At 38.1% G+C, this 16,306-nt stretch overlaps 1 protein-coding gene across 1 annotated transcript in view; it reads left to right on the forward strand.

Moving 5' to 3' along the window:
- Window positions 1-15,475, forward strand: part of LOC140168015 (gamma-aminobutyric acid type B receptor subunit 1-like) — a 68,709-nt gene extending 53,234 nt beyond the window's left edge. The window contains exons 10-16 of the mRNA XM_072191322.1: window positions 2,335-2,491; window positions 3,207-3,339; window positions 5,990-6,097; window positions 8,869-8,994; window positions 9,478-9,623; window positions 10,137-10,326; window positions 15,151-15,475. Of these exons, the coding sequence (XP_072047423.1) occupies window positions 2,335-2,491; window positions 3,207-3,339; window positions 5,990-6,097; window positions 8,869-8,994; window positions 9,478-9,623; window positions 10,137-10,326; window positions 15,151-15,378 (1,088 nt within the window). The 3' untranslated portion in view covers window positions 15,379-15,475. The remainder of the gene's footprint in view (window positions 1-2,334; window positions 2,492-3,206; window positions 3,340-5,989; window positions 6,098-8,868; window positions 8,995-9,477; window positions 9,624-10,136; window positions 10,327-15,150) is intronic.
- The last annotated feature ends 831 nt before the right edge of the window (window positions 15,476-16,306 follow it).

The following is a 16,306-nucleotide window of genomic DNA, read 5'->3' on the forward strand; positions in this document are numbered from 1 at the left end:
TTAATGTGATTTGAAATGTGCACAATTAATTTTTCTCTATCGATTTGCGTGTAATACCGTTATATTGACAAACTAAAAAATATTGTCACGTGTTCCTATGTAATAGCATGGTAATATTCGTATTGCGCGGACTTGATGTCGATGTCGAGCGATTTTCCCATGATACCTCACGATTACATCGCAAACCGCTGGCGGCGCCCTTATTGCGAATAGCGAGAATTGACAGGCGGCATAGGACACGCAACACGGACGTACGAGGCTGGCGAAGATACAGGGCTGACAGCCCCATTCACAATACACGGTTAGCGATTATAAATGGACAATTAACATACTTGCAGTGGGGTACTTTGCAGAACCCCAACGGTTTTAGAGTAAGATAATTTTGCTTTGACACCACATAACAAATTTAGAATTGTTTGTGAAGATTTCATGATTATGTGTTAATCCAATGGCGACGTCAAAATAGCGATATCGCATCCACCATCATCTGAGAATTGACTGGTTTGCAAGTACTCTTCTTTGATAGCTACAACCTTACAGCTTAACACTCTGAAAATTTGCTCATGTTTTCCCTTTTGCTCCAGCGTTGATTAGTAAACTGGAAATTACGAACTTTTAACATATCAAATTTTGATCATTTGTCATAAAATTTGTATTATATCGCGAAAAAAAAATCAAAATTATTTGATAATTAGAAGGACATTCCTCGTATTCAGAATTCGATTCGATATGTCTGATGTGCTCCCACAACTTGAATACTGTCGAAAGTTCATACCACATCCCTTAAAGTGAATTTATAAAATCAATTTGGTTACAATTCTTGTAAGAGCGTGATTTAGTTATTTTAGGAGGAAATGTAATCTTTTTACATTCAGACCAAGATGATAGACACCATGAGTAGAGATCATATCAGGATGTGATACAAATGCAAGATCTAAAATAGACCTTGTATTCATTAATCAACTGTGTACAATTAGAATTTTTACCTAAGTTGTTAACTTTCCTTGAAATATTTCAATATTGAAGTCACGGACAACAATGATTTCATTATAATTAGCAGCAATATTTTGAAGACAAATCTAATTTGTTTAGACATTCAACATTAGAGTCAGGTTGTCTATATACACAGTACCAAGCAATATAGTTTTGGTACAAGGCAAATTAATTTCAGTCAAAAGAATTTCAAGATCATTGTCAACACTTACATTTACATTTTTATTAAAATCAATACCTTCTTTTATGAATATTACAATGCCACCATGTTCCATACCAACACAATCTTTTTTTACACATAACCCTCTATTACAACTTCATTATCATCAATACCTATTCTTTAAATAGCTTTAAATGTAACAACATTTTACTTTAAATGTAAATAAAGTAAATGATCAAATTAGATGGATGGATGCAGATCACACAAGCAAATTACCAAAAATCACACTATTTTGGGCAAGTGCTGCAAAATTTTCTGATTTATGAACCCCCCCTTCCCGGATTTCCCGCCATTTTCCTACATTATGTTTGCCGCCACACACCGACACCGCCTGGCTAATAATTATTTGGTGCAGAAGGGACACTAAAATGAATACACGGGATCGATACACGTGAATTGCTATGCACGATTTTGATATCAGACGAAAATCTTCTGATACCGGGTTAGAAAATGATGAATATCTCCCGTCATGATTTTTTTCTCAAGAAACCAGATTTGGTCTCATAAACTTGGAAATACGTGTTGAACAGATATGATAGTCGCTAGAATGCGCTTTGAAAATTGGCCGTGCGCTTTGAACTCAAAATTTGACCATTTTATATTGCGTTGGTCCTGTTATGGACTACAGCGTGCAGCGTGTAGTACAGCTGCACTCACTGTAGGCAGTATAAAAGTCGATGACCATTGACCTCAATGGGGTATACAAGCTTAATCACGCACAACCAAGATCGATTACCCGGCTATTGTGAGTAGCCTTAGTTATGTCCCTCGACTAATTATTAGTTTAAAAGAGCTTTAAAGGTTTGAACCAAATGGCTAATCGTGGCTGTGGATTTAACCTACCATGGCGATTCCTGCCATGAAGATATAGGGTCGAAGACACTGTGCGCCACTGAGTATTCGATACATTGTTGCATTATTATAGCTAACTTTTAATTTCTTTTTTCTCCCCTGTTTATGCTATTGGTATTTCAATTTAATTTAAGCCTTAACTTTGGATAATTGTTTTTTATCCGTTAATGTCTTCTTGGATTTTGAACATCAGCCATTATTGTTGTATTCTCTGTGATTTGTATTACATTTTGATACCATATCAGCAAAGTTTCTTGTTCCCTTTCCAGGAGGTGAACCGCCTTATGATTCTGATATTACTCAAACCATAGAGCTTCTCCAATCAATCTCATCTACCGTGTTCACAGTTATGTGTACCGTAGCTGGATGCGGGATAGTCATGTCATTGTGTTTCCTGATCTTCAATGTATGTAAGCGAAAACATAGGTAGGTCATAGAATAAAGCTTCATTGTGGGGCATTAAGCTACTTCTTGCCGTGAAGCCATCTTTCAAAGCGCTGTTTTTCAAATTGAGGTATTCCAATTGCAATCCATACACCCCCTATGCAAGACATGACTTTAATCTCCCACAGATGGAGTGTGTATTTCAAATGGGATATCCTAAATGGTGACTTCCATTATGTGACTGAACTGTGAAGCCAGTTACATAATATTAGATGACTTGCTCAGTTCACCTTTCTAATCCAGAAAGTGAACTGACGCAGTAAGGTTTTCAATTATGGCTGAATGAGTTTATAGCTCTATTTTCAACTGAAGCGTTGGTAAAATATGACACATTGTGCAAGGGATTTGAAACGTAATTTTGCAACTTGTTAAAGGTGGGTTGTCAGATGTTGTCATTTTGTGTTTGCACCTCACATTGGGGTCTTTACTAAAACTAAAAGAGTCCGATTCCCAAGTTTTGTGTTAAATTGCACCAGCAGTTTTTATTAGAAGCAAATAATATATACATGTAGTATTATGAGGCTATCACTTTTTCGTTCATAGCATATAAATGGAATATATTTCATGCATATAATTTCTCTGGGATATGAAAAATATGAGCTTTCTTCTGATGCCAAATCTCCATATTGAGGATAAAGTGGGGGCTGTGGCTGTCAAGTGGTCATAGCCCTTTAATGCTTCTGATTTTGTCATACAGGCAAATCAAAATGTCAAGTCCCAACCTGAACAATATCATCGCCAGTGGTCTACTGCTAGCTTATGTCAGCGTTGTCTTGGATGGTGTGGATTATTCACGAACTACGCTTACTGGTCTACAGAACGTATGCAGAGTAAGTATACATCACAAGTGAACTTTATTCAGAGTTAGTTTACATCAACATTAATTTTAATTTGATCAAATTAATTCTTCCTATATAAATATCTCAAAAAAAGTAACTAACCCCCCTTAAATAATGGCCATTATTCAAAAGGGGCTATTGTATTACAAATCTGTAAAATGCGTTGGAAGTAGAATTTATTTATGCGCATTTTGACACCTCATTTGATACGATAGCCATGAAAACAATAAAACACCGATCAATTTAATGTAGTGAGATCCAGATTTGAAAGTTGCACTTACATACAAATTTTTATAATACAAAAACACTCAGATATCATTACACAGATTTCTTTCCATTACATTGAATGCAAAATCAATAGAATTTACTGCAACTTTCAAATCTTGGGCTACATTGATTTAAATGTACGCTGTGACGTCAATATATAGTCAATTGCTACAAATGAGGTGTCAAAATGTGCAGCAATAAATTTTGCTTCCAACGCATATTACAGATTTGTAATAATCACCATTTAAGGGGGGTCGGTTACTTTTTTTGAGATGTTTACATTATATTATAGTAGCCTACAATTCCTGTACATGCAATTCTGTCAATTTTGGACAAGCTTTTGCACATAAGCATTCTGTAACACCATTTACGCGATCACTAAGTGCAATTTGAAGTGCAAATAGGTAAAGATTTATGGCGATTCGGATAACAGGTTCAAGTAACCGGTTTATACACTTCTTATGAGACGAAGGTTGTAGTGGACATGACATGGTGGAAGAAGTGCCTTTAAATGTTTTCAAAAAGTTACAAATGGTCATGTTTTGAAACATCCCCGTAGGCATAAAAATGAATATGACACATACCTTTGTTTCTGATTAAAAATCACTTTTCTGTGACTGATTCCCAGGGCTGATTTTGGCGTTAAGCGGAGAAATAAGCACTGGATACAGTCACGCGGAATGTCGGTACTCTCAATGTTCTTGCAAATAATTTTTGTTATAAGGGCTTAAAACTGAAAGATAAGTCATTGGGTGTTTTTTCCATTTACACGCAAGTTCAAGACCAAATAATTGAGACTATTTCTGCAGGTAGTGTTATTGATACAACAGGATGTAATATCATGGGCGTAATGGAAAGAAAACCCTGGGCATATATTTCAAGTTTGAAAAGACTTACAGTAGTATTGTGTTTATTAAACAATTCCAAGAATAGATGACATCTTGTGTATCCATTCATTTGCTTAAGGAAATGACACCTGGGTCTTGTTTGACTTTGTCAGGTTGCACAATGCTTAACTCTTTGCACCCAGGTGTCGACTGCAGACGACATGTTTCAAAAAAAAAATTCAAAATTCAAAAATTTCAGAAATGTAAATTTTCCTGACCATATTTGGAATCAGCATGAAAAATGCATATAAATGAGTACAAACATGACCAGTATTGGTTCAGAAGTTCTTAAGATAGCTCTTGATATTTTGAGAAAATATTTCAAAAATTGGAATTTTTTCCCTTGAAGCGAAGGACCACACGCAGAGCATTAACAAACAACTGTGAAACAAACAGACATATTACAGCAAAACACGTCGTTGCTGCATTATACTCCCTATATTCCAAACAAAATACAGCACTAATTTTTTGAGATTAAAAAAATATTATCAAGTTCTGCCAAATGAAACATAGCTAGATCCTAATCATCACTTAGCCCTATCAGGAGATAAAAGAAAAAGTTCACTATTTTCCCAATTTCTTGACAAATGAACCAAAAACATGCATTTTCGGCATCGAAACACAAAAATCAAAGACTTGGCATAAGTCTTAAGCATTCAAAATCTTGAGTATATGTCGAAATTTTGCTCTAATTTTCTTTTTTTTTTTTTGTAATACTTTAATTAAATAGCTGGTTATAAGAATGAAACATCCAAAATTTAGAATGCATTGTCACAGCATACGAAAAACACCCTAAAAACGCGAATTTTTGGCCTTTATTTCCAAAAATTGGCCAAATTTGACTTTTATTTCTAGTTAGAACTAAATAAAGGATTTAGTTATGTTTCATTTGGAAAAACAGGACAATATTTTTTTATTTAAAAAAAAAATTAGTGCTGTATTTTTCTGGAATAGGGAGATTTTGACCTGATGTAACGTTTCTATTTTGACATCAAATCCAAGAAAGTAGTAAAATATAATTATAATCAAATTGCAAAGTTGATAAAAAAAATATCGACAAAACGTATGCTTTGTTGGTTTATTATACATTTCTGGCTATTTTATCACTTGTTTATGTGAGTATTGTGTTGAACCTCTGTGGCAGTTGAGATTAGACTGAGAATATCTTCTCTTTTGATCGAATGGCTGACAGTAAAATTGATTTGTTGGGATTGTCATTTTACCCTTCATATTTATCTTCAATAATGTTTCCTTCAATTTTTGCTATTTACGATCACCATGGTAATCATGCTCGGCAGCAAAAACGTTTCAATAATAATAATATACGGTTTTATTTCCTCTGACATATTATTTGGGTGTAAAAGTATGTTACCCTTTATTTCTTAAATCGCACTCTGTCTAAACTACTTACATAAAAATGATAGGTAAACATAATTCAAATTGAATTTAATGGTTTTGTTGTTTGGTGGTGTGGGTTTTTTTTTCAGGCTCGTGCGTGGACACTCTCTATTGCATTTACTCTAGCTTTTGGTGGAATGTTTACTAAGATGTGGCGTGTATACAGCATCGTTATCCATAACAAAACAAAAAGAAAGGTACACTATTAAAGATTTAAGTGATGATATACAATATAATATATTATACAATATAAAAATGAACAGTATCAAAACGACCAATGTGTAATAGTAGTTTACGCTTTCCATAACTGGGATCTCCTCAGAGCACACTGTGTAATAGTAGAGTACACTTTCCATACCTGGGATCTCCTCAGAGCACACTGTGTAATAGTAGAGTACACTTTCCATACCTGGGATCTCCTCAGAGCACAATGTGTAATAGTAGTGTACACTTTCCATACCTTGGATCTCCTCAGAGCTCACTGTGTAATAGTAGAGTACACTTTCCATACATGGGATCTCCTCAGAGCACACTGTGTAATAGTAGAGTACACTTTCCATACCTGGGATCTCCTCAGAGCACACTGTGTAATAGTAGTGTACGCTTTCCATACCTGGGATCTCCTCAGAGCACACTGTGTAATAGTAGTGTACGCTTTCCATACCTGGGATCTCCTCAGAGCACACTGTGTAATAGTAGAGTACACTTTCCATACCTGGGATCTCCTCAGAGCACACTGTATAATAGTAGTGTATGCTTTCCATAACTGGGATCTCCACAGAGCACACTGTGTAATAGTAGAGTACACTTTCCATACCTGGGATCTCCTCAGAGCACATTGTGTAATAGTAGTGTACGCTTTCCATACCTGGGATATCCTCAGAACACAATGTGTAATAGTAGAGTACACTTTCCATACCTGGGATCTCCTCAGAGCACACTGTATAATAGTAGTGTATGCTTTCCATAACTGGGATCTCCACAGAGCACACTGTGTAATAGTAGAGTACACTTTCCATACCTGGGATCTCCTCAGAGCACATTGTGTAATAGTAGTGTACGCTTTCCATACCTGGGATCTCCTCAGAGCACAATGTGTAATAGTAGAGTACGCTTTCCATACCTGGGATCTCCTCAGAGCACACTGTGTAATAGTAGTGTACACTTTCCATACATGGGATATCCTCAGAGCACAATGTGTAATAGTAGAGTACACTTTCCATACCTGGGATCTCCTCAGAGCACACTGTGTAATAGTAGAGTACACTTTCCATACCTGGGATCCCCTCAGAGCACAATGTGTAATAGTAGAGTACACTTTCAATACCTGGGATCTCCTCAGAGCACACTGTGTAATAGTAGAGTACACTTTCCATACCTGGGATCTCCTCAGAGCACACTGTGTAATAGTAGAGTACACTTTCCATACCTGGGATCTCCTCAGAGCACACTGTGTAATAGTAGAGTACACTTTCCATACCTGGGATCTCCTCAGAGCACACTGTGTAATAGTAGAGTACACTTTCCATACCTGGGATCTCCTCAGAGCACACTGTGTAATAGTAGTGTACACTTTCCATACCTGGGATCTCCTCAGAGCACAATGTGTAATAGTAGAGTACACTTTCCATACCTGGGATCTCCTCAGAGCACAATGTGTAATAGTAGTGTACACTTTCCATACCTGGGATCTCCTCAGAGCACAATGTGTAATAGTAGTGTACACTTTCCATACCTGGGATCTCCTCAGAGCACACTGTGTAATAGTAGAGTACACTTTCCATACCTGGGATCTCCTCAGAGCACACTGTGTAATAGTAGTGTACACTTTCCATACATGGGATCTCCTCAGAGCACAATGTGTAATAGTAGAGTACACTTTCCATACCTGGGATCTCCTCAAAGCACACTGTGTAATAGTAGAGTACACTTTCCATACCTGGGGTCTCCTCAAAGCACACTGTGTAATAGTAGAATACGCTTTCCATACCTGGGATCTCCTTAGAGCACACTGTGTAATAGTAGAGTACACTTTCCATACCTGGGATCTCCTCAGAGCACAATGTGTAATGGTAGAGTATATGCCTTCCAAACCTGGGATCTCCTCAGAGCACATTGTGTAATAGTTGTGTTCGCTTTCAATACCTGGGATCTCCTCAGAGGACAATATGTAATAGTAGAGTACGCTATAGAGTACACTTCCCATACACAAGATCTGCTCAGAGCACAATGTGTTATATAGAGTGTGTTTTCTAATACAATGTGTAATACCGTAGTCTAGAGTACACTTCCATACCTGGGATCTCCTCAGAGCACACTTTGTAATAGTAGAGTACGCTTTCTATGCATGGGGTCTCCTCAGAGCACATTGTATAATAGTAGAGTATATACGCTTTCCATTACTGGGATATCATCAGAGCACACTGTCTAATAACAGAGTATACTCTCCATACCGGGGTCTTCAGCAGTGTTTGATTTCTATACATTGGATAATGTATTTAAGTATTGTTCACATGGTAAACAGTTTGATTTTTTGTTGTTAATGAGTTACGTACGGTTACAAAAGTGATGTTTTTTCAGCCTCTTTACAACGTGACTCAAGAACCACAGAACCTACAAAAGTATATCTGTGATATTTGAATTCTTCTACGCGCTCGTTATGAAATGATTATGTAATATTTGCCAACGCTCACTACCATTCGCAAGATGCTGTGAACTACCAAATCGCAACTTCATTTCTTAACATATATAATGAACCACTTGTCTTGAATCACTGAAATTTCAGTGAAGTAATTGGATTCCTTGCCCCGATAATACAATATGCATAACTTTTGTTACCAGTGTGTACTTATTTTTTGGAAAAAAATGCAAAATTAATCAAAAACTTTATCTGTAGTACCACCTTAAGCCCTGATCTTCCTAAATTTGATTGGCCTATCAACCGAATCTATTATCTCAACTGTATCAGGTAATCAAAGATCATCATCTTGTGGCCATTGTTTTCATTCTTCTGGTAATCGACGTCTCCATTTTGATTCCGAGAGAAATCGTGGATCCCTTTGTAGTGGAGCAACAACGGGTCTCGGTAGCTCAGGTAAGATAGCTGATAGCTCGAACCCATCAAAAACATTATACATCGATCAGGTTTATGTTGTAGGTAAATGGTGAGAAACAGACCATTACCAGAAATAATGTAGCTAGATAATCATGATAATAGCAATGAAGTCAATATACAGATTTTTCACGAATTTTACCGTATGGAAAAAAGCGGAACCGAATTATAATAAAATCATTTTTTATCAGCTATACCGTCGTTCCATGATGCGTATGGGATTGACTTTGTTGAATCGCTGCATCAAAGCCGTATTGTAACATTTCTATTCAAATAGATTAAAGCAAAGAAAATTGGAATTGATACCATCGCCAATACGTGTTACTCCGGCGGTCGTAATACGGTACGACCCTTTGATGTGTGTGTATAACCGTCCCACACGCAGTATACGTACTGTATTATGAACATCGCATATGTGTTCGACTAATATTTCCATCGTAATAATAAACCGTCTTTTAATTTTAGACGGATGAAGACATAGCTGCGTACAGACGATACCAATTATTGTATGTGGTTTGTACATCGAAAAATTCTGTTATCTGGCTTATGACTCTCATTATATATAAGGCATTTCTGATGCTATTTGGAGCTTTTCTGGCATGGCAGACAAGGTAGGCAAAATTCATACAATCTGGAGTCATACTAATCTATAGATCGAGTAAATTGGCTGTCCATCGACTCAACTTAAAGAGCCAAAACCTTATATTGACCCCCCATTGCCTTGTTTAATTGAATATCAAGACAACCAATGTTCATGGCAGTCTGTCAGCATTTAGCACTTTGAGAAACGGTCTGTTAAAGCTTCATTCTCAAACAATATTGTAATTTTGCTAGACAAAATTTGAGATTTTGAATAAATAGCGCCCTCAATTTGCACACAAATATACAGTTTATAGAATAAAAAATACCACGAAAAAACAGAAAAAGATGAATAAGTTGGAAAAGAAACAAAATTGTATGTTTAAATGAGCTGGAAATATATATACATATTAGTGAGATAGTTGTTGGTATTGTCCAGGTCTAAAATTGAACATTATAATGGTTTGTCAAAAAATATAATAAATGATCACATCAAACAACCTGCCATTGACCCACATATTTTCCCTCCCTTTCTCTCTCTCCAGAAACATCAATGTCCCTGCTTTGAATGACAGCTACTACGTAGGTCTCTCCATATACAACGTGGTGCTGTGTTCCGTAGTTGCTGCACCGTTGTCACTCCTTGGTGGTAATCTCAATGTTACGTATGCTCTTGTGACGGGATTCGAACTCTTCTGCACTACCAGTACACTTTCAATGCTGTTCTTTCCTAAGGTAGGATTGTTGGGTTGATGTTACTCAGTGAAAACCATTCTTTGAAGCAGGGGTAGCGTTTTAAGGGGTCTTGGGGTCCAAGACTCCTTGGTTTGGCAGGTCTCCATGATTTGGAACCCTTAATTGTGTATGTCTGTGTAGAATTAGATGCCTGGAACCCTTTATTTGCCAATTTGGACACCTGGACTTAGCAGGTCACCGATAACCCTGCTTTGAAGGTATGATGTAAGGAACATTAATCGAAAAAGAGTATCATACATTGAAAGAGTGATTGTCATCCTTTTAGGGTGATCTCAACTCTCTTTGGAGTGGTTTTTGCTCTTCTCACTCTTTAGGAGAGTGAGTTTCCATCTTTTACATTATGACAGTACCGGGCCAACTTTATCAAAACAAACAAATAATCAAATATTAAAAGTAGTGTGAAAAGATTTTTTTTGAGGTGGAGGTTTCCATATGCACGTACAGAAATGCAATGCGGAATTGATGTTAAGGTGGTACTACCCCCCGATAAATTGTGTGACTAATTTCGTATTTATCTCAAAAATAACTTCACACTGGTAAAACAAAGTTATTTATATTATAGGGGGAAGGAATCCAATTACTTCACTGAAATTTCAGTGATTCCAGACAAGTGATTCATTATATATGTTAAGAAATGAGGTACATTCTAGCGGTACCTCTTTTCTTATCATAAAAACGTACCGCTTGTCTTGAGTCACTGAAATTCCAGTGTAGTAACTGGATTCCCTGCCCCTATAATATACGGTACATAACCTTTGTTACCATTGTGTTATTATTTTTTGAGAAAAATGCAAAAATAATCACAAATTTATCAAGGGGTGTAGTACCACCTTAAATATAGGAATTACTGGATAGGGTATCAGATCCTTAGCTTTTCGTAACTATGGTTATATTATGCCTAACTTAATTTTGTACAAAAATGATCCATTTTGGGGGCAAAACCCTGATTTGGGGGAACATTTGGTGTTCTTATTAAAAGGGTGTGCTGGTAGAGTGGAAGTTGTTTTTAATAGAGGGGTGTCAGTCGTAAACAAGAATTTGTCTTTAAAAAAGACAAGTTCACGGATCAGGCTACTTTGGTCTAACATTCAATACCGGTATTCATATCTAACCTACTCTGCACTTATTCGACAATAAATAAGTGATATGAGGCTTAATAATGATACCTGCGTCTTGACTCTGAAAACAATATTTTTAAAACCTCATTTTGCATTTAGTTTTTTGAAGCCACCTCGGGAGCCACCTACAGGATCTCGTTTTGCATTTAGGTCTTTATTGCGTTGCAAAGTAGCACAACTTTCTTTATATATGCCCCAATTCGTGCCTGGAAATGGCTATCCCCTCTTACAACCTATCGACAGGTCTGATTTCTATAATGAGGTGTCACCGTGTTTGCAAGAGAATTCAGGGCCGTCGCTAGAGGGGGGGGGGGGGGGTGTGACACCCCCCATCGTCAAATCCGTCGGCAAAATCGTGCCGTCGTCGGCAAATCGCAAAGAAAGGAGGAAAAGGAAAGAAAAAGAAAGAGGGGAAGGAGGAAAAGAGGAAAGAAGAGAAGAGAAGAGAAAGGGGAAAAAGGGAGAAAAAGAGGAGAGAAAAAGTTAAATATTATTGCACGTATAGTAGGCATATGCCTAAAAAACATGCAGTCGGGTCGATCGGAAGTAGGTCTTATAACAGGCCTGCAATTATTTTAGGCATTGCTTGAAAGCGGGTCCTCGTCCTAAAAGCATGTGAAAATTACTGCCGGCCCGCCGAAATGCAGGGCCCGTCGTCACATTTTGTCACCAAGTCAGTATTATATTAAGACGGACTCCGTGCTGACTTCAACATCAATACATGCATGCTTTAATATTGTGAGTCTCAAGTCTTGTAAAGCAATGATTTAAATAGTGTAAAAATGATGCACCAAATGGCTTCAATTGGACCTTCATTTTGCACAATTTCGCAACTTCTGAGGGGGGAACCCCCCCCCCCCAAACACCCCCCTGCGTAGTGGATAAACAAGTGGCCATTTTCGCTTCTGCTTTCAATATTTGCCAGTTTAGGCCCTATAGTTTAACATGTTTTACAAAATTTATACACTTGCAATAATAGGGAAAACTTGTCGACGAAAGATTTCAAACTAAAATTTTACACAAAATAGTGCCAAAATGGTCCACCAAATCGCTTCAATTAGGTCTTCATTTTGCAAAAGTTTCTTACTTTTCTTACTTCTGAGGGGCGACAATTATAAACATGTTTCTAAAAAAGGCTAAAAAATTCCTACTCCTGGACAGACTCTTTACCGGGTTAGGGCTAATTAGTAAGTCCTAAGTCATCTCAACAATCAACACAAGTGTATCCAGTTCACAATGGAGATTGAGGAGGCGGGTGGCATACCTTTCCTTGATGTCAAAGTGCAGAGATCAGACACTAGCTTGAGTTTCGCCATATACCGAAAACCCACTCATACTGATCAATATCTTCATTTTAACTCTAGTCACCATATGTCTGCCAAGAACAGTGTTGTCAATACACTGGTTCACAGAGCACTGACTCTGTGTGATGAAGAACATCGAAAAGATGAACTCAAACACATTGAAAAAGCGTTGAACAAGAATGGCTATCCCTCAAACCTCATTCACAAGGCAATCAAGAAACAGACAGGAGAACGATCAGAAAAATTGGTGGACGATGAACACAAAGGCGTTACCTTCATGCCATATATCAAAGGTGTATCAGACAAAATCTGTCGGTTTCTAAACCGATCAGGGGTCAAAACATTCTACTCTAGGTCGGCCAAATTAAGAGACATCCTAAGCCACCCAAAAGATCCTCTGCCCAAGGATCGTGCACCATGTGTGTACTCTATACCTTGCAGTTGTGGTGAGCAATACATAGGCCAAACCAAACGACCACTGAAGGTCAGAATATCTGAACACCGAAGAGCCACAAGACAAAAGAAAGAAGAAGGCTCGGCATTAGCTGAACATGCTTGCAAAGAAGGCCATGAACCTCTGTGGGACGAAACAACAAAACTGGCACAAGTTTCTCACTTGGGGATGAGGTTGACCCGTGAAGCGTTGGAAATCAGAGTTAATGAAACTTCTACTATCAATAGAAATGACGGCAAAGACATCCGTCGTATGTGGCGCTCTCTATTTTCAAACAACCAATCACAGAGCCGCTAATCTTATCACATCGTATGTGGCGCTCTCTATTTTCAAACAACCAATCACAGAGCCGCTAATCTGTACCACGTCCGCAATTAAGTGATATAAACGCTCATCGTGCATACAATCAATCAATTGGTCCATGAGTGGCCAAACGGTTCCTGGTAAGCCGTATACTTCTATTACAGTATATGCAGTATACATGTTCTCTGTTGACAAGGGGCAGTCTTCATTGAATTATTTCCTAGACTATTAACCACAAGGCTGGTGGGCTACATACCTATTCATGACACAGGATATGTAAGGGATAAACTGTGCATATGAGATGTGGGGGAAAGTGGACGATGAACACAAAGGCGTTACCTTCATGCCATATATCAAAGGTGTATCAGACAAAATCTGTCGGTTTCTAAACCGATCAGGGGTCAAAACATTATACTCTAGGTCGGCCAAATTAAGAGACATCCTAAGCCCCCAAAAGATCCTCTGCCCAAGGATCGTGCACCATGTGTGTACTCTATACCTTGCAGTTGTGGTGAGCAATACATAGGCCAAACCAAACGACCACTGAAGGTCAGAATATCTGAACACCGAAGAGCCACAAGACAAAAGAAAGAAGAAGGCTCGGCATTAGCTGAACATGCTTGCAAAGAAGGCCATGAACCTCTGTGGGACGAAACAACAAAACTGGCACAAGTTTCTCACTTGGGGATGAGGTTGACCCGTGAAGCGTTGGAAATCAGAGTTAATGAAACTTCTACTATCAATAGAAATGACGGCAAAGACATCAGTCGTATGTGGCGCTCTCTATTTTCAAACAACCAATCACAGAGCCGCTAATCTTATCACATCGTATGTGACGCTCTCTATTTTCAAACAACCAATCACAGAGCCGCTAATCTGTACCACGTCCGCAATTAAGTGATATAAACGCTCATCGTGCATACAATCAATCAATTGGTCCATGAGTGGCCAAACGGTTCCTGGTAAGCCGTATACTTCTATTACAGTATATGCAGTATACATGTTCTCTGTTGACAAGGGGCAGTCTTCATTGAACAGCTCTTCCTCAGAGCCACCAAAACTTACAAATTCAGCAGATAGGCGAGATCTGCTTGTTTCTGTAGACAAGGGGCAGTCTTCAGCAAACGGCTCTTTTCAGAGCCACCAAAACCTTTATATTAGCAGATAGGCGAGATCTGCTAGTTCTCTGTAGACAAGGGGCAGTCTTCATTGAACGGCTCTTTTCAGAGCCAGTTCTAAACTTGTCCGACGGCGAACCCGCTAAAAACCTACTAATTGTTATGAATTCCCGTCGTAAAAGCCTATCCCACAAGCTAATTAGTAAGTTGTCATGTGTGGCAAGATTAGATAAAGGCATACAAACTAGGGTATGAGATATTAGGAATTATTTCCTAGACTATTAACCACAAGGCTGGTGGGCTACATACCTATTCATGACACAGGATATGTAAGGGATAAACTGTGCATATGAGATGTGGGGGAAAGTGGCATCATTTCACTGCCGTGAAAAAAATCACATTTGGCTTGGCACCCTTCAAACTACAACAAAGCCCACCATACTGGAGGAGAGCTTATCTTGCCTGCTGTATTTATCATTGTCTGACTTTGTGTGCTTTTTTAACAGATACGAGCAGTGTATTCCAAGTCGAACGCGGTTCATACAGAGACAACTGGGACTGGACGAATATTAGGAACGGGTAATAAGAAGACTATCACTGACACAGACACGACAAACACGCCGGGTAATAATCCAACAAACAGTAACCATGGAAATGGAACAGATGTGGAACTCCAAGCTGAAGACATGATCGATAACCATGATATTAATGAACATTCTAAATCTGATTTATAGGTTGAAGACTCACTAGGATATAAAAAAACATGTGCGTATATTGAGGGGTGGAGGCGCGAGCCCCCGGTAAAAGCAGGGGCGGCAAAAAGGAAGGGGTGACAGAATAAGAAGGGGCGGCAAAAAAAAGTTATGGGGCACAAAAGGTCACAGGTCGTTTTGCTTATTGTGTATGGGTCAAAAGTCAAATTTGCTCGAATTTTCGTAAAAGTTGTAGCAAAGTATTCGCCTAGTTAAGAGGTTTCAGAAAAAGAATAGTTTGCACTATATGCGATGTCAAGTTAGCATGCTGCACAGCAAAGAGTAAAAAATATGTAGGATTCCATATAGGATTCAATGGAATTTGTATTCATTTATCATCTATCTTTTGAACTTGACATCGCAGATAGTAAAAACTATTCTTTTCCTGAATCCCTCGAATTTGAGGAACAGTTTGCATCCACTTTTACGAAAATCGGAGCAACTTTTAAATTGTTCACCCCTGTACTGACCTTGGCCCTGCTGGGCCTCATAACTTGGTAATTATATGCCCTACGCACAAATATGTTACATTTTTGTGATCCTTAGACCCAGGCGAATAATTTGACATGTTTTGTAGTGAATTGGGGCATTTTTAATTTTTGCCCCCTATATGAACATGTATGGGGTAATTTATTTAGGGTCATGGGGTTCCAATGTAGCTTGGCAGACAAAATATTTGAATTCAGCATGTACCCGAATTAACCAAAATAATTTAGTTGCAAACTTTTACGCGTTCTTGCCGCTAGATGCTTAAATAAGCACATATTTATATAAATAGAACCAATCTAGACCAGCAAACACAACATAGCTTGTTGGGGAGAGTCCACTGTTTGTTGCTTCTTCGAATCGATGAAACATTAGGCACTATTGGCTTCTAATTCACTTTTGGCATAAACTATCCCTCCAATAC

The sequence above is a fragment of the Amphiura filiformis genome, chromosome 13 (genome assembly GCF_039555335.1).
Source record: "Amphiura filiformis chromosome 13, Afil_fr2py, whole genome shotgun sequence".
Classification (NCBI taxonomy): Eukaryota; Metazoa; Echinodermata; class Ophiuroidea; order Amphilepidida; family Amphiuridae; genus Amphiura; species Amphiura filiformis.